Source organism: Diabrotica virgifera, chromosome 7 (genome assembly GCF_917563875.1).
Source record: "Diabrotica virgifera virgifera chromosome 7, PGI_DIABVI_V3a".
NCBI lineage: Eukaryota > Metazoa > Arthropoda > Insecta > Coleoptera > Chrysomelidae > Diabrotica > Diabrotica virgifera.
In genome coordinates, this window is record NC_065449.1 from 214689320 (window position 1) to 214709946 (window position 20627).

Here is a 20627-nt window from a genome sequence, read left to right on the forward strand (position 1 = left end):
TTTCAATTAAATATCTTTTAGGAATATTTTTCAATATTATTAATGTTTCTGTTAGGTTGAAAACTTTGCCTTTCAGTTGCAAGGGGACGCTAGTCACCTACTCCATAAACGTCAGTTGCAATGCGGAGACAAGCTCTCGGAGTTTCGTCACTTGTGACAGAGAGCAGCAAACCTACGCCTCTCTGATGATGACTCCAATTATTAGAGTCGAAAATCGTCCAGCTTGTTCATATTCGAAATACCACCAAGGAGGAGTGGAGAATTTTAAAGTATTTGGACTGCAAAAGTATTTGGCATTATAATGGACTGGGAAGGTGCACTATTAATACTTTCCATTAGGAACACATATCCCTCTGTAGTAGACAATCTGTAAATGTACTGTTTTTCCTAACCCTAACCGATTTCAACACTCTGGTGTCTACACACGCTAGCATCTGTAAATGTACTGTTTTTCCAAAACCTAACTGATTTCAACACCCTGGTGTCTACACACGCTAGCATCTGTAAATATACCACCCGGGCGAGCCAGACACGTTGGTTTGCCATTATTAAGAACAACTAAATCGAGTGTATCAATGGCATACATAATGTGTTGGTCCGCAATTTAAATGAACCCCATAAGTTTTTAGCCCCATTCATATCGATCAAAACTCGATCGAATATCTGGAGGTCTTGACTGATACACAAGAATATCGCCATTAAATTTTGTATAAGTTAAAATATATTTAATTTGTCACATCTTAATAAAAATACACATTTTTTAAAATTATTATAAATAATTTATAAAGCATAAACCTACAAGGAAACTTGTGTAAAATAAAATAGTATTATTATTACTAGGAACATATATTACAATTAGATCAGTGTATAACTACTATATTACAATAAATTAATTAGAAGGAGCGTGGATACCAAGCTTCATTGGGAGTCGTAGGTGTAGATTCTTTTTTATCGTTTGTCAATACTTGAATAGAATCATTATCTCACTGGGTGAAGTTTCAATGTGTAAATTTGGTTTTAAGCATATAGGTACTATTTGTATAAGACATTTTTAAATATTCTCAATTTTTCATATCAACCTGCCTATTCATAATCACCATTTTGCTGTTTTTCCTCTAAAGCGTTTTTGCCGTTACATTTTTAGTGATTTTAAATGGAATTAATCCCAAATTGTCTTTATAGCTCTTGGTGGATTATGTGGCCAAATATGGTTTATTACTAAGTCTTATGGTTTATTGATATGATATCACAGCTAGTCCAATCATAATTTGTATGAAACTAATTTCTTCTGGCATACCAAGCATCTGTGATTGGGTCGTAAACGTACGTTTTCCATTGGTTATTCATGACAATACTAAAAGAGTTTCCAGCAACTTCCGGTCCTGACTGACTACTACCACTTCCAAATCTGCTTTCAAACACTTGGTTTCCGCTATCAAATAAAGGTTGGTTTCCATTTAAGTTGGTTTCACGGTTTGGAGAAGCTCCGATATGTTTTTGAATGGCTTCAGCGTTGACATACCAAAATGGTTTGTTTTCTTCTGGCCAGGTATTAATTCGGTTTTTAAGATCAACATTGGCGTCAACAGGAATTCTTTCTGTGGGGGTATCGGCTGGTCCAAATCTATTGACGACGTCTTGAGGTGGATTATACAAGGCGCCTCCTGGCTTAAATCGTGCTGCTACATCAGGAACGCCTTTTCCACTGAGTCCTGCGAACGATGGTCTGTTTTGGGCGGTTGCAGATGCAATAAGAACCGATACAAGTATGAAGAAAATCTGAAAATAAGACAAAATAATCATTATTAATTTTTTGCAATAATTAATTTTTAATAAATTTACACTTAGATATACAGGGTGTCCAGAAAATCTACCGACAAACGAGGACAGGAGATTCCTCAAATAATTTTAAGATATTTTAACCCAATTCACCTAGTCCAAAAATGCTTCACAACGGAGCTAGAGCTCTTTGAATATGGCGTATTGTAATTAGTTTTTCTTAAATAACTCCAGAATTCTTTTACTGAGAAAAATGAAAATTAGTACACATATTTATCTTCCAGTGATAAATCTATTCGTCCGTTTTGGGTAGGGCAACAGTTATTTTATCGCATAACTTCTTTATCTTTAATTTTTAAGCATTTTTGACTCTGGATTATTAAATTGTGAGGTATTCTACAACTAAAAAGTACTCTTGTTTTAAGTGGATAAGATACACCGTTTTCTAATAAAATCGATTTGAAAATTTTTCTTTTATTAAATTTCCAAAAAAAAAATTTCAAAAAAAACTATTTAGAAATCCGAAAATTGGTACGTTTATTTATATTTCAGAGATGAATTGATTTCATTAATTGGGGATTTCTAGTATGGGTCATATGCGACCGTTTTGGGTAGGTCTACGGTTATTTTATCGCATAACACGTTTGTCTTTAATTTTTAAGCATTTTTGACTCTAGATTATTAAGTTATGACTTATTCTAGTACTAACAGTTACTCTTGCTTTAAGTTGGTAAAATACACCGATTCTTTTTGAAAAAATTTTTTTTCAAATTCATAAAACGAAAAATTTTTGAATCGATTTTTCTACAAAACCGTGTGTCCTACTGACTTAAAGTAAGAGGATCTTTTAGTTCTAGAATACCTCACAATTTAATAATCCAGTGTCAAAAATGCTTAAAAGTTAAAGACAAAAAAGTTATGTGATAAAATAACTGTTGCCCTACCCAAAACGGACGCCTATGATCGGTACTAGAAATTCGCAATAGATGGAATCGATTTATCTCGGGAAGATAAATATACGCACCGATTTTTGTTTTTCTAAATTGAATCGTTCTTGAGGTCTTTAAGAAAAACTAATTACAAGACGCCATCTTCGAAGAGCTCTAGCTCCCTTAGGAGCTATTTTCGGACTAGGTGAATTGAGCTAAATTGTCTTAAAATTATCTGAAGAATCTCCTGTCTTCGTTTGTCGGTAGAGTTTCTGGACGCATGATCACAAGTATTGAACAACTCATATGATACAAAATTTTTAAATATGGATTGCAGTTGAACTTTTTTTTTGTGTTTTGTTTTACAGAGAATCCTTTAATAATCAGAATTGTTTATAGAGAAAAGGTTATCAGAGCCCAGTGGAGAAGTTTACTGGAGGTCTATGTCGAACGGTGGACTTGACACATTGCTAGATATTAAGATGTTAATATATGCCAATGAAATTTCAACCTAAATCAGGTCAGGTCTAAATCCAATAAAAGTGTAATCTTATTGGAAATTTATGTATCCATCGTATACAGTTTTTATTTTCCTGTTTATAATAGTAGTGCACAACAAAATTTCTATAAATATTTATGTTTTTTTGTTAACTTTTGAATATCATAAAACTTTAAATATGTATATTAAATATATTTCTAGATTCATTTTCATTAGGATACATATATTATTATTATTATCTTTTTCATTTAGGTCACCGATTCGTATATCCTCGTTACAGTTAAACAAGTTTTAATTTTTATTTTTGAAGTATAGTGTCATTAAATCATTAAAGGGTCCAAATTTACATAGAAATGCTTGACACAGTTGTAAAAAATGTTTGGTTTTGCCATCAAATGTCAGCTTAAAATATAGCAACCAATAAAATACAAATTTATGCAAACTAATACAATACAATAGTCATAATTGCTTTAATGTCAAGTTAAATTATGTTCTGTTATGTAGAGATCTTCAATTTCTTTTAAAATTTATTAAAAACAAGATCCATTTGAATGAAAGAAAAACATAAATATGTTATTTATAGCAATGTATAAAAATTAAAATTTTTCGGAAAATATTATTCAACTGCTGCTCGCGTCTTTAAGAATTATGATTAACATAAAAATAATATAAACACCTTTAACACATGTTATGCAAACACACATTCTTTCGTACAGTTTTATTTCCCACAAAGCTTGCTGACAATTTAAAGTTTTCCTAAATATAGTTATTATATTTGTGGTAATAGACAGAAAATGCAAACTGTGTCTTAAGCATCTGGTAAAGCACACACAGTAACTTTATTACATATTGATAACAAGATAATACAGAAATTTCTGTTAATGTAGTTACTGAAATACTTATAAAGAATATGAGAAAGTCAAATTGAATCGTTTATTTCAGAAAGAGGTCAAGTCACGAGTATCTACTTTTGAGAAAATCAAGTTTACACACTGTTTACATTCAACAAACAATCAATTGATATAAAATAAAAATTCTACCTAACAACCTGGAGTATTTGTCAAAAAGTGTTATATTTTTTAAAAAGTATCTTGTTAATTTGTTTAAGAAAAAAAAAATAATTTCTTGCACTTATTTTGTCAAAATTTGTCACTTGACACCTTTCTGAAATAAACGATTCAATTGCTGTCAACTATTATTTATATACGCCAGGGAAATAAGGCAAAAATATACCATGTTCGGGACACTTGAGAAGCCAGCTTGCAAATGGGTTTTTTGGGTACTATATATCTAATACATTATAGATACAAAAATGCCCGTCACAGTTCGGACGAGAATTTTAGTTATTAACAAATAAGTGTCAAAAATGGCAGTTTTTTAGTTTAAATCGCCACAGGTAAAAATAGGGTAATTTTTATAGTATCCTTCTTTTAGTAGATGAGTAAAGGTTTAAAATGGCACTTTTTGAATTTTAGTCCGATCATTTGTTGCTTGGGAAATTTCAAAATAAAACTAAAATTTCGAAAATAAAAAATTTGCTATAATTTTTCCAAAAATGACCTTAAGACTTTCTTATTGCATGAAAAGTTAAGTCAAACAGTCCAAATATAATGCACAAAAAAAACTTTAAGACGATTTGTTAATTAGTTTAAATTTTACTTAATTTGTTTATCCCCAAGAGCTTTTTTTTGCAATGTTATTGTTCAGAAAATAATAACGAGATAGCAATTCTGTGGAAACCACATGAAAGAAGAATACTTATGTTTTCAATGTATTTAAAAAAAATCATTAAAATATCATTTTTATCATTCCGAATGCATTTTACTAAAGTAGAGTCATTTTTGGCTTATAAACAACTTGAATAACTTTGTTAATATTGACTCTAAACTAAAACTACTTGAGGATTTGAAAAGCTGGTATTTTTACACGAATTTAAAAAAATTTCTTTGCCTAGGATAATTACGGTCAAAGTTAGCCACTTTTTTTTTATTTAATTCACAGCTACTTTTGTTTATAAAAATTAAGCAACCTAACTAGCGCCATTTTGAAGTTCAAGGTATATAGTTTATGTGTAGAAGTTTGAGTAAACTTTAAACTTCAACAAATTGGTTAATAAAGGTTTAAAAATTACGTCCTAACGAAATCGATTCGTGGTCGGTGGAGGGGAATGATTAAAATCCATGCACAAACACAATGAAATTTATTCTTCAAACGTATGCTGCAATTAATATCTCCGGAGTTTGTTGATGGATTTTCATCATCAATTTTTTAATTTGTATGTACTCGTAGTCTTGTAGAATGCGTTATGTACATATATCCCCACCTAACATTACAAAATCTTAGGGGGAACCCCCTTATCACTCAGGGATATGAAAAATAGATTACGACCGATTCTAAGACCTACCAATACATATATACAATACATATATAATTTCATAAAAATCAGTCAAGCGGTCTCGGAGGAGTATGGCAACTAACACTGTTACAGGAGGATTTTATAGATGTAAATATATAGATGGCTATTAAAAAATAGGGGTTGGTGATAGAATAGTGAAAATTAAGGGTTGTATGTATTTTTTAATTGTACACCATATAAAATTAAGGTAGACCATTTTGTCCAAAAAAATAAAAAAAAAATGTCAGGGGGCAACCCCCTTATAAATTATCGGTATGAGAAATGGATTAAAACCTATTCTCAGTCCTACAGGATATACGTGTAAAATTTCTTAAAAATCGGTCAAGCTGTTTCAGGGCAGTATGGTAACTAACACTGTTACAGGAGAATTTTATGTATATTGGAGTAACTGAATTAAATAATAAAAGTGTCTAACTTTGACCAAAATTGAAGTAGGAGAAAGGTTTTTTTTTGAAAATTCGTGTAAAAATACCAGCTCTTGAAATCCCAAAGTAGATTTACCCTACAGTCAATATTAACAATCAAATTATTTTTAAGCTAAAAATGACTCTAATTTACTAAAATATTTTCGGAATGATAACAATGACTTTTATGGATTTTATTAAATGCTGTGATAATATAAGTGCTCTTTTCTCATGTGGTTTCCACAGACTTGCTGTGCCATTATTATTTTCTGAACAATAACATTGCAAAAAAAAGCTCTTTGGGATAAACAAATTGAATAAAATTTAAACTAATTGACGAATCGTCTTGAAATTTTTTGTGCACGATATGTACTGGTTGTCCCAACTTTTCTTGCAATATCAAAGTCTTAAGTTTATTTTCGCAAAAGTTATAGCAAATTTTTTATTTTCGAAATTTTAGTTTTATTTTGCAATTAGGGAAGCAACAAATGTCAGACCAAAATTCAAAAACTGCCATTTTGAACCTTGGGCCATCTACTAAAAGATGAATATTCTAAATAAGATATTTAATCACCCTATTTTTACCTGCAGAAAACTGCCAGTTTGACGCTTATTTGTTAATAACTAAAATTCTCGTCCGAACTGTGACGGGCATTTTTGTATTTATAATGTATTAGGTAACCAAAAAATCCATTTGGAATCTGGCTACTTAAGTTTCCCGACAAAAACCTTATTTCTCTGGACTAATAGCTGTTAGGCAAAAATACTTTTAGAGCTTTTTAAAGAGAGACCTTTATGTTTTCTAAACAGGCATATATGATTGCATTTATCGTCTAAAACTATGGAACGCAATGGTTGAACTGGGCATTATATCACAAACTAGCTGCGCTAAATGTGTATAAGTAACTGCGAAGTTAGAATAGGAGAGAGAGAAAACAGCAAAAGCTTTTTGCGTAAATTCTGGACCGAGTCAGCGAGATCCGCTATCTAAATTGTTGTTAACTTGATATTAAAATATTTATCTAAAAATCAAACCACACATAGATGCACGGGGAGAAAACATCGTTCTCGCCTTGCCGATGACTGGGATGCAGTAGGACAATCAAGTTTCATTAAATACCGGAGGTCCACTTATAATATCCCCCATTTTAACTGCCTATAACTTCTAAACAGCTCAAGATAGAAATATGCGGTTTTCACTGAAATGTTTTATTTTAGAAAAAGTTTTTTCTGAATGGATTAAATTTTTTATATCGCTTTCAAATACGAAGAAAAAATGGCGGATTTTTGAAAAAAACGTTGTTTACTTTTTTTTAATGAAAAACCCAATATATTTTTTGTAAATTGAAAGAAAGGTCATTCACCTATCCAGCGATAAAATTTTTTTCAAAATCGGTTGTCAAATCACTGAGTAATTAATTTTTAAAATGAGAGGTGCACCGTGGATATCACTTACCTAAATAACATAACTAAGCAAATTGATATTATGTTATGTGATTTCCACATTGCATCTCTCATTTTAAAAATTAATTGCTCAGTCATTTGACAAGCGATTTTAAAAAAAATTTATATCGCTGGATAGGTAAATGACCGTTTTTTCATGTTGCAAAAAAATATACTGGGTGTTTTAATAAAAAAATTCAACAACGTTTTTTTTCAAAAATCCGCCATTTTTTATTTAAAAACGATATAAAAAATGGTCATTTGCCTAAACACTTGAAAAAACGGTCATTTATCTATCCAGCGATATAATTTTTTTTAAAATCGGTTTTCAAATGAGTGAGCAATTAATTTTTAAAATGAGAGCTGCAATATGGAAATCACATAACATAATATTATGTTATGTGATATCCACGTTGCACTTCTCACTTTAAAAATTAACTACTCAGTGATTGGACAACCGATTTTGAAAAACTTTATATCGCTGGATAGGTGAATGACCCTATTTTCAATTTACAAAAAAATGTACTGGGTGTTCCATTAAAAAAAAAAGTCAATAATGTTTTTTTCAAAAATCCGCCATTTTTTTTCGTATTTGAAAACGATGTAAAAAATTCAATCCATTCAGACAAAACTTTCACTAAAATAAAACATTTCAGCGAAAACCGCATATTTATACCTTTAGCTGTTTAGCAGTTATGGGCAGTTAAAATGGGGGAAAATATAAGTGGACACCCAGTATAAATTTAAACGTAAAATAACGACGGCGAATAAAGCAAAATAATAATGATAGTTTCGATATGGTTAAAGAATTTAAATATCTAAGAGCAACAATCACAAACGAAAAAAAGTACAGCGATAAGTTGAAATGTGAATACTGGCGTCAAACAGGCAGCATTTTTTGCCATACAACATCTCATGAAGTGAATACTTCTCTCACGAGGTGCAAAAATCTACAAAATATAAAAGACAATAATACGACTAACTGGCAGTCTCTAATACGGAGGCAAACAAATAAACACACAAATAAGTTGCTGGTGTGGGAACGTAAAATCTTTTGAGTAGGTAATATATATGGCCCTTCCAGAGGTGGTATGATAGAACGAATAGAGGCGTAGGCACAATTAGTCAGAGATTAAATTAAAGATACTTATTTGAAATAGTGAAAGAAATGAATAATTTTAACTGATATTGTATTCTTCAAAAATAAAAGAGAAAACGTAAGAGTCATATCAGTGAACATACCCATGAACTACACAAAAACCCAAACAGAAGTACATAAATCAAAACAATATGAGATAAGTTGTAACTCCTAAGAAAAACAGAACTGTGGAGTGCATCTACAAAAATGAAATATCCCACTAAATTATAACATAATTAATATAATTATAACATATAAATTACAACGGTAAGATATACAAATTTAATATTAAGTAACATTTAACGTTTCATCTAAAAGAGCAAAACTGATAACAAAAGAAAGAAAATTAAAATATCAAATCAACAAACACACCCAGATAAAAATTTATATCATAAAAACAGCAAAAGGATTAAGAAATTTGTAAGGATTCTCTATAGAATAAGAATAAATTACCTATATAGTTAAAATTAGAAGAATGATAAAAAATATTTAAAATTTTGTAAACTGCAATATTTTTTTCGAAATTTTGTTTTTTTAAACGCACTTTATATTATTTCAAACTCATGTTTTTAGTACCTACCTAATAATGTTTTAGAAAATATTATAATTAATCAAAAATAAAAGTCGCCAAATTTTAAATAGCAATTAACAAAAAATCACATTTCCCAAAAGGTTTTACAAAGTTTATAGGTTGGTACAGGTGACGGTATATCTTATAATAACTAATAGAATTAAGCAATCAAAGTCAAAAGGCTGAAGATCTAATGAATCCAAAAAAATTAACCACTAACTTAAAAATCAGTAAGATTTTAGTTGAATTAAATGTTTAGTCTGATTAACAACATATTTATATAACTTACCATGATTGATAATGTTTTATACACAGTAAAATAAACAACAAATTGTTGAAAAGCCAGAGTTCACTTAACTGTTACGAACAATTCCAGATGCAACAAGAGACTGGTTAGCAGTAACAACCTGCTCGGGCTATATATGTATGTATCTATTACAATCAGTCGATGACTAGAATAATGATTCGCGCTTTTGCAAAAGAGGAATTCCCACTGATGGACGTCGAATAAATGAAGCGCGGGAAGCACGATAGGACGTCCGAATTTTCTAAATTATGACTAATTACTGTAGTGTGTATGTATTTTGTTAAACCAGTATACATAGGCACTTCATTAGAATTTTTTTTGGAAAATATTGTTGAATATTAAACGGATAATCAGTATACAATTTTACGATGGTGTTTTTTATTTTATTTATGACGTCTTTATATTGTTATGAGATTTTTTCCTTTTGTAATCTCAGATTCAATATTCAATTTTGTAGTTTCGCAACTTTTATTTCATTTTTTTTTATTTAAATTAACGTGCATGTGACATTTATGGTCATTAGCAAAAGTTACAGTTTACATGATAATATAATATTATAAATTACAAACATTATTTCTATCTCTATCTAATCAGCCCTAAACATCCATCCTTGGATATAGGCCTCCTCTTCCTTCTTTCATGCCTCTCTATCTTGGGCAATTTGCATCCATTTTGACCCAATGTGTTTCTTCAGGTCATCTGACCATCGCATCTATGGCCTTCCCGTTTTCGTTTGTGGTTCCATGGTCTCCAATGTATTACCATCTTAGTCCATCTTTCATCCTTCTGCCGTAGGGTGTGTCCGGCGAACTTCCATTTAAGCTTTGCTACTTGGGTAGAGACGTCTTTCACTTTTGTTTTGTTACGGATCCATTCGTTTCTTTTCCTGTCTGATAATTTAATGTTCAGCATTTGTCTTTCCATGGCTCTTTCTGTCTTTGCTATTTTTTCCATATTCTCTTTTGTAAACGTCCATGTCTGAGAGATCAGACCATATTAAAACAGGGAGTATACATTGATTGAAGACTTTTGTTTTTAGGTATTGCGGGTATTTTCTGTTCTTTAGAATACAAGACAGTTTTCCGAATGATGCCCAGGCCAACCTTATTCTTCTCTTTATTTCTTCGGTCTGATTTTCTTTATTTAATCTAGTGATTTGTCCTAGATATATATATTCTTTTACTTGTTCTATTCTTGTTTGTGCCACTGTAATTACTAGTTCTTCTTGTTGATTGGTCATGGTGTTTGTTTTACTGTAATTCATCTTCAGTCCTATCTTTGTCGATTCTCTATCTAGTTCTTCCATCATTCTTTGTAATTCTTCACTTCTTTCTGCTATTAATACAATATCATCAGCATATCGTAAGTGATTCAGATATTGCCCGTTTATGTTTATACCCAAATCATCCCAGTGCAGTTGTTTGAACACATCTTCTAGCGCTTGGTTGAATAGCTTGGGCGAGATGGTATCTCCTTGTCTTACTCCTCGGTTTATTTTAATAGGCTCCGTTTGTTTCATTAGCTTGATAGTTGTTGTTGCCTTATCATATATATTTGTAATTAAGTCGGTATATCTGCAGTCTATTCTGCTGTTTTGTAGGGAATTCTTTACTGCCCAGTGTTCCACACTATCAAATGCTTTTTGGAAGTCAATAAATGCCATGTATAGCGGGATATGATATTCGTTAGCTTTTTCGATTAATATCTTCATCGTTAAAAGGTGGTCACTTGTACTGAAGCTTTTTCTAAATCCGGCTTGTTCTCTTGCCTGGTATCCATCTAATTTAGTTGTTAATCTGTTTGTTAATATCTTGGTTAATAGTTTGTACATAACATTTAGTAAAGTTATGGGTCTGTAATTCTTTAGATCCTTTTTATCTCCTTTCTTAAATAGTAACAATGTTACTGCTTCGTTCCAAGTGTTGGGTATTTGTTTTGTCATTAATATTTTATTCATAAGTGTGTACAAAACTTCTCTAGTTGTTTTCCCACCATTTTTTAGCATTTCTACAGATTGCCAATCAACAAAAAACATTATTTAACATAAGTAAAAAAAAAAAATCGGTTAACAATTATATTTTGTTTAACAGTTGATTTTTCTCGTGGAATTTGATAACCTTGTTGATTTGGTCTGGGCTGTTGAGGATCACTTTGAAGTTAGGACTGATACCAAGCTGTTGGCGTTCTTTGGCATAAAAAGGAAAATCAATAAGTATATATCTCATTCGGAGAGTAGTAGGTATTGCAGTGTTGACATTTTGGTAGTGGAGATGATGTCATCAAATAGCCATGTGATAGACATGTATGTCCTATACGCAGTCTCCGTATGATTGCCATATTTTTCCGAGATAAACTAGGGTAGGTAAATAGGTTCACTGGAGGATTAATTTCATGCAGCGCTGAAGTAATTTCCATCGATGATGCAGCTTTTTGGCAAGGCAATCAGCTTTTTCGTTACCACTAATCCCAACATGGGATGGTACCCATAATAAAGTGACTTTTGTATTTTGACTTATAAGAAGCTGATAAATGTCATGAATATCTTGGACAAGAGGATGGTTGGTGATTATAGTATTGATGGAGTGTATAGAGAAAAGTGAATAAGTACATATGGCTATGTGTGTGTTTGGATATTTTTGAGCATGTTTGAAAGCACACAAGATAGCTAGCAGTTCGCCAGTGTGAATACTACACCAAGGAGAAATTTTACAGAGTTCGATAGGCTGCTGAAGAGTAGTTAGAGAATATCCAACTCCACTTTCAGATTTTGACGCGTCAGTGTAAAGAACTATGTTATATTTATTTTTGTTTATGAGTTCTAGGAAGAGATTTCTTAATGTGTTAACACTGACATCTTCCTTGTTAAATTTGGTGAGGGACATATCATGATGACGGAGTAGGTTGGTCCAATAGGGATTGTTGGAGAATGGTACAGTTCTGGTTTCGGACAAATTTATGTCTTTTAATAACGGCTGTAGAAGATGAGGGAAAGGATGTATAATTAAGCTAAGGAGCATTTTTTTGAGGTTGATGTGATGATGTAATTGAATGAATGAAATAAAGGATACACTGGATTGGAGGGATTGGTAAAAATTGCAGTAGCATAGGAGGAAAGAAGGTATTCTTGTCTAAGCCACAGAGGAGGTTAGCTTCACAGTAAAGACTTTCTGCCGGACTAGAGCGAAATGCTCTAAGACATAGGCGGATAGCCGTGTTGTGCACTGTATTTAGTAAATTTAGGTTTGACTTTGATGCAGACAAGCTTGGAACGGATTAGTGATCTGTAAACTTAACTAGTGATCTGTTAACCTTTTAAGGCACGCTCCCTTAGTTTCCTGAATGTGTTGTTTCCAGGTTAATCTTGAATCAAATATTAGCCCTAATATTTTGCAATTATCAACGACCGGTAATTTAAAGTTGTTAACGGTAATTTCAGGGTTAAAAGAATTAATTCTTCTACTGAATTTAATAACTTTCGACTTAGAATGGGAGAGAGTAAGTCCTAGGGAAGCAACTTTGATTTGTAGATCATTTACTGCTAATTGCAGAATTTTACTAGTAGTAGTGTTGGATTTACCCTGGCAGTACATTATTAGGTCATCGGCATATAATAAGCATTTGATAGGTGAAGGGATATTGTGACATAACTGGCTAATCGCAAGAATGAATAAATATGTGCTTAAAACTGAACCTTGAGGAACTCCGTCATATTGGATATGTGGAGAAGAAAGGAAGTTATTGCCAGAAACCCTGAATGTTCTAGATGTTAGTAACTTTTTTATAAAAGCGTATATGTTGCCAGTGACGTTACATTGAAAAAGTTTGTCAAGAATTGCATTTCTTTAGATGGTGTCAAATATATATGTCGAAGATTGTAGCTATCAGATCATGTTTGCTATTAATCGCGTTAGATATATGGGTTTGAAGTAGTACAAGGTTATCTCTTGTGGAGCGCTGTCTTTGGTAGCCAGCTTGTTCCTGTGGAATAATCTTGTATTTTTTTAAATACCATACAAGACGTTTGTTGATCATTTTTTCCATTAATTTGCACATAGTGCATGTGAGGGAGATGGGTCTGTAAGATTGTGGAAAACTAGTTGGCTGATTTGGCTTGAGTATAGGTATAACAATAGACTTGCTCCATTGAGATGGAAATTTATGTGAGCTCCAGATTAGATTGTATAAAGTTAGGAGTTTTTTAAGACCATAATTAGACAAGTGCTTTAGAAATGCATAAGGAATATCATCGGGCTCATGGATAGTGAAAGGAGAATTAAGGGGTCTACTACGTTCAGAAGATATCAGGTTATTTCTGTGTGGATTTATTTTATGAAGAGACATATTAATATGATTAGTTTTGTTTCTGAACTTATCTTCGAAATGTTTAGCAAAGGTGTTTGGAATAAGTTCATGTGCAGTGATCTCTATACCATTTGAAATTAAACGAATAATTTTATTATTAGTTTTGTGACCTTGATTTGAATTTGTCGTATTGTTTTCCAATTTTGGCTAGTATGGGAATTTTCATTAAAGGATGATATATAATCCTGCCAGGAAGATTTTTTGCTTTTTTTTTACTATGTGCTTGGCTTTGGCTTTAAATTTTTTGTAATTTATTAAATTTTCAAGGCTTCTGTTTTTTTGGTACTTGTTTAGAGCTTTTTTGGATAGACGAATTGCCTCTTCACAAGAAGAGTTCCACCAAGGAACTGCCTTATGATTTGGAGAGAATGTTGTTTTGCCAATGTGAATCTTAGCAGCCGAGAGAATTGTTTCTGATATTGACGTTAATACGTAGTCAATATCATTGGTTGTCGGATGTTCATTTGCAAGCAAGAGAGTATCAACAGATTTTGAATATTCTGACCAGTTAGCTTTATTTAAGCGCCAATAACTATTGGGAGATACAGCTCCACTACAGTTGTTGGAAATTATTTTAGGATAATGATTGCTGTCAAAGAGATCATCAGCTGTTTGCCAGGATAGAAAAGGTGCTGATTTAGGGTCACTAATACTAAGGTCAATAGCAGAGAATGATCCAGAGGAAATGTTAAAGTGAGTATTAGATCCTGTGTTAAGAAGACATGAGTTTGTGCACTTAAGGATATTTTCAACTATTTTTCCACGCCCAAATGTAGATTTAGAACCCCATATACTGTTATGTGTGTTAAAGTCTCCTGTGAGTATAAACGGCTGTGGTAGCTGGAATATAAGGTCTAGGAGCTCTTCCTCTTTTAAAGGATGATTTGGGGGAATATATATAGAGCAGATAGTAAACTTATTAGGGCAAAATATAGTTATGGCAATTGCCTCAAGATTCGTTGTTAAGTAGATTGTTGAGTAGATTTCACTGGAAGAAAAAATTGATGCACCTCCACTAGCTCTGATGCAGTTCGACCTAATGAAGTGGTATCCTTCAAAGTATTTAGGGTGAGGAATATTATTTGTAGTAAAATTAATCTCTTGAGACAAATAAAATCTGGATGGTAAATTGATATAACATATTGTATGTGTTCAAGGCACGGATAATATCCGTCGCAATTCCATTGTAAAATAGTGAAAAGATAGATTTTATTTTTAGAAAAGGTCGGTATCATTGGTGTTGGAGTCACATGAATTATTGGACGTAAGGCTGGTAACTTCGTCAGCGTCTACGGGATTTAATGTGATCTTTAGCTATTTAGATAATCTTGTAATGCGATTTTTAAGCGATCTATCAGATACAGTTTTGATATATTTGCGTAAGGTCTTCTAGAAGACACCTAATAATGTTGGTGGTAAAGTTATGAGCTTCTTGTAATGCTGTCAACGCAAATTTTTCTGGATTAGCACTAATCAATTGTTCAATAGTTGATTGAGCAGAGGGAGTAATTTTACCAAGTTCTTTGTCATCAGTTTTTAATTTCTTTTTAGGAGCTGATTTAGGAGTTGCAAAGGCTGTGGTAGATTGAGCATTTATAGGGTTTAAGTCTGGGGGGTTAGCAGTAACCGATAAAGTGGGTGATTCGAGACTTGTGTCGGTAGAATAAGTTCTTTTGATGCAAGGATTTGAAGGATTGCTAGATATTTCTCGAGGGTTAGGACAGGAGTCTGCAGTGTGTCCAGATTGTTTACATAAAAAACATTCAAGTTTATCCGAAGTGATGAAGATTCTATAATTAGTATTTTCATGCGATATTACAATAATTTAGGAATTTAACTCAAAGTTTTCTTTATCCGGTATAATATAGATAGAGTGTCGAAAACTGAAAATGTGAGCGTATTCGTCATCAGGTGAACCGCATCGAATAAAAGAGATAGGAGAAGCAAGTTGTAAACGAAGTTCACCTTTAAGTGCTTGCTCTATGAGTGAATTCGGAATCGAAGGGCACACGTTGGACAGTAGTAGCCTCTTTGCAGGTGTAATAAGTTTGCGAATAGATATTGTTTGATGTCTAACAGTAATTTTCGGATAATTTTGCAGAAGATTATCAACTACGGACAAGGAAGAAAGATAGATGCATATACGCTGGTTAGAAATTCGCGAAGCAAAGGTTATTTCTTTACGGGTAACAATTTCGCCAATTGCCATGATGTAATCAAATAGCCCGACGTCTGGAAGAGCGTTCATGACGATGGCGAGAGTTCTAATGGGACATGATGTTGCTGTTGTAGATTTTTTCGGTGTGATTTTTGTTACTACAGCGAAGCTAGGTTGTACTGTATGTGGTGATGATGATGCCATAATTTTATTTTAATATTCTGAATGCCAAAATATTAAATATGGTTCATTCCACGAATATAGGACTGTTTTGGTTTATCGCGACAACGAATATTTTAGTGGGCAACATAAAAATTACGAAAGTAAATGGCAGTAATAATTATTCCAATAAACAACAATGTAATTTTCAACTTACTTTCGTTCTTCATATTTTACACAATAAAATATTCGTTGTCGAGGTAATTCAACACAGTCGTATGTTCATGGAATAGGGTATATGTATGGCCAGTAAGAACTGGCCTAATTTTTTGGTTGTCGATATTTGCTGTTAATTAAAATCGACTTACCAGTATTTTTAGTTGGTAAACACAACACATTAACTAACTAGTTTTTATAAAAAGTACAGTTAGTAGAAGCGATAAGCGAAGCGAACACTGAAACAGGGGAAGTTTTTATTGTGGAACAGTTTAAAAATTTGAAACGTCAGATTACGAAAACGCCTCATTTATTTTGTCGGACAAAACTTCAAATTGATTTGTTACCGATTCATTAAACTCTTATGCAAAAATCAGACTGCTATTTATCACCAATGTTCCACTGTTCCACAATTAAAACTTCCCCTGTTCCAGTGTTCCAATACATCAAAGTTTGTCCGACTAGACACCGTTAAGCTATTAACAAATTGTCAGCTTACTATTAATCAACTTTTTTTTGATACGACGGATCCAGGTCTATAAATTAAAAAGTTTAAATTGTAATAAACAAGCTAAATGAAAATTGATTTTACATAAAAATACTTAATTATGTCCAATTTAAATGAAGTAAGTGAAAGATTTGGACTACAAATAAAATATATCAAAAACCAAAATTTTTGGTCATCAGCAAAAATAAAATTAGAGACGCCCAACTGCTTATCAAGAATACACCAGTGGACCGAGTAAAACAGTACACCTATCTAGGAATAATAGTAAACGAACAATGGGATCACTCACAAGAAATAAAATGTAGAATAGAGAAGGTTAGGAGTGCATTCAATAACATGGCCAAACTCTTTAAAGTCACAAACTTGATCTGGAGATAAAAGTAAGGCTCCTACGATGTTATATCTTATCAATATTATATTACGGAGTTGAATCCTGGACACCCATTGAAGCGATGGAGAGAAAACTTGAAGCCTTCGAGATGTGGCTATAGAGGCGAATCCTAAGGATATCATGGACGGACAAGATAACCAACGAGACCGTATTACGACGAATGGGGAAAGAGAGAGCGGTGATATACTTATACCATTAAAAGGAGAAAGTTAGAACATCTCGGACACATAATAAGAAAAGGCACTAAATACAGATTAGATTACTAAAGGTAATCCTTCAAGAAAAAGTAATCGGAAAGCGAGGAATTGAGAGAAGAAGAATATCATGGTTAAAGAACTCGAGAAAATGGTTCTCTACAACAACAACTAATATATTTAGAGCATCAGCTAATAAAATAATTATAGCCACAATGATCGCCAATATTCGAAACGAATAGGCATCAAAAGGAGAAATAATGTTCAATTTATAGGAAAACGTCGAGGTTGTTTATGTAGTTAAACGACCCGGGCTTCGCAAACAATAAATCTTGTGAACTACCCTCGTAGGCTCACTGTTGGTACTCCTCCGTATGTGCTTGACAGATTGGACCTTGTCGCAACGGCATGGACGGTGATGGTCGCGATGTTGAGTTCTGATTCGGTTAAGAGCTGATTTATGTTAATAATGTCCAATTTATAGGAAAACGTCGAGGTTGTTTATGTATTTAATCGACTCTGGCTTCGTAATCAGGAGATCTTGTGAACTGCCCTTGTAGGCTCGCTTGTGGCACTCCTCCGTTATGTGCTTGATAGATTGGACTTCGCCGCAGCTGGGGAGCTCAAGCGTAGATTTTTGCAGTTACTCGAGTGCGTCAGATTATTACATGGGGAGAAACCTTGTGCCCTGAAAATGTACTTCTACCATAAATATATTGGCTCTTAATACAGGGGAGTTCGTTAAGGGGTCCGAAAAAAAATCTATCCTTAGAAAAACTCGAAATTGTCAGATTAAGATAAGGTAAGTTAAGTACATGCAAAACAGTGTATATTTAAAAAATCTGACGATTTGAGCGGGGCGGCGCGTAAGGAAATGGGTGAGTCCCAAAGTTTCACAAGAAAAAAGCGAATATTTCGCGAAATGAATGACAGATAGAAAACTAAAAAATCACACTCAATATTTTTTAAAAATCTGTCGAATGATACCAAACATGACTTCCCACGGAGATGGGTGGGGGGTAAATTTAATATTTTATATACGAATCCCGCGATATTTCGCGAAATGAACATCAGGCTGAAAAACTGAAAATACACTTGAATCGTTCCCTGCATAATGAGTTGGAGCAAGTTATATCTCTTTCCACTTGTAATATGTCCGAGATATTCCAATTTTCTTGGTTTTCTGGTTTTAATCCGTTAATAAACATTATTATTATTAATAACTATATATTTAGATTATGACGATCCCCAGGCAGTGATCCTAAACATAAATTATTAATATTTAGATCCAGATTTAGCCGTACGGCTCACACTCCCTCTAAGGGGAAAATTTACTCATCCCAGATACCTACAGTATCAAAATGATTGAGCTCTGGTGGGACTCTTTCCGTGTTATCGAGCCCTAGGTGACTTGGTATGCTGGAGTATCTCCCAGAAATTTTCGTACACATCTGGGCGTCGCGAGTAGTACAGCTTTCTGCATGGTCTTATAAAGGTGTTCATTTAGACCCAGCTTTTTTATGTTTTCGAGGAGATTCTTCGGAATGACTCCAGTAGTAAACATAATATGTATCGTCTGGGTACTTTGCATTCTCCATTGTCTTCGTATTTGAATTTCCAGATCTCTGTACTTGGCGAATTTTCAGTAAATTTACTACGTAGATTATTGTTGTTAGGTATCGCCACATCAATCAGTGTTGTTTGTCTTGTTAATTTATTAACTAGTACGAGATCTGGTCTATTATGTGGCACTGTTTGGTCTGTGAGCACAGTACGGTCCCAGTATAGCTTGTAGTTGCCATCCTCAAGCATACTCTCAGGAACGTATTGATAATATGGGAGATGGTCCGTGTGGAGAAGTCCCAGCTTGATAGATATCTCTTGATGAAGGATTTTTGCCACTGCATCATACCGATCCTTGTATTCAGTTGCAGCAAATGCCTCTCAGCCCCCTGTAAGATGTTGGATGGTTTCTTGGGTTCGGCATCCATATCGGAATTTGTCGTTCTGGATCTGAGGGTCTTTGACGATGAGTTTCAGGTAATTTTTAGTTGGTATAACCTGATCCTGAATGGCTAGTATTGAACCCTCTGTTTCAGGGAACATCTTACCCGACGTCAACCAATAGTTCGACGCTGTATTGTCGACATAGTCTTGGCTGATCTCATTGGGATGTCGCCCGTGCAGTAAAAAGCAGTAAAAAGGTTCCTTTTTTTGTGAATGGCTGGTTAGAAATGACTGAGTTGATGATAAGTTGTTCTTTGCAACCCATGGATCCCTTAGCGCATCCTTTCTGTTGAGGCTCTATGATATTGTTTAGAGCACAGTGTTGGTAGATACGCCGGGTTACACAGGATGTGACCAATTTATACAAAGTTGGAAGACCAGTAATTGGGCGGTACTTGGATGGATCTTGGGTGTTATTTTGATCCTTTGGTATTTAATAAGTAGTTCCCTGAGTTAGAAATGATGGTATTTCCTGCGGATTAGAAATAACATGATTAATTAATGTTGATAAACAATCATGAATACACCAAAACTTTTTAAGCCAGAAGGTCTGAACTCCGTCTGGTCCAGGGGATTTCCAGTTATGAAGCTCTTTGATGACATTTGAGACTTATTCAGTCGTGAATGGTTCGTAGTTAGCAGTAACGTAGTGGTGACAGTTGTGCGTCGTATCTTATATCCATCCAGCATTGCTGTTAAAAGCAGCTGGGGTGGAAAGTTGATTTCCCCAAAACTCATGAATTTATTCTTGGCTTGGGTAAGACTTGTCAGCACTTTCTACTGTGGAATTGAGTTTTCGGTAGAACGCCTTCTCGGAATTTTCAAAAAGTGCATTGTCACTTTTTCGGTTGTTACTAACTTTGTACCTCCTTAGTCGCCCTGAATAGACGGAGAGTTTTTGCTTTAATGTATCCAGACACTGTTGGGCTGTGTTATTATCTGGATCGTATCTCGAGTGTCTTGCAGTGTTCCGCATTATTTCTTCAGCTCTCCTAATGACTTTTCTACTTGGTGCTCCTCGTAAATATTCTGTGACTTGGCCAATATCCCTACGCAGTAATTCAATTTCCCTTGCAGTCTTTTTTCCCAGGTTGCAATTCTGTTACCAGTTCTGCCGTTATTAGTACACCGTCGTGTTCTGATCTT

At 33.4% G+C, this 20627-nt stretch overlaps 1 protein-coding gene across 1 annotated transcript; it reads right to left on the reverse strand.

Moving 5' to 3' along the window:
• Positions 1-827: 827 nt before the first annotated feature.
• Positions 828-9631, reverse strand: LOC114335620 (uncharacterized). Its single transcript, XM_028285882.1, has 2 exons — positions 9469-9631; positions 828-1779 (listed from the first exon to the last, which is right to left on the reverse strand). Exons 1-2 carry the CDS (start codon positions 9469-9471, stop codon positions 1279-1281), a joined length of 504 nt encoding a protein of 167 aa, XP_028141683.1. The 5' UTR covers positions 9472-9631; the 3' UTR covers positions 828-1278.
• Between the last annotated feature and the right edge of the window lie 10996 nt (positions 9632-20627).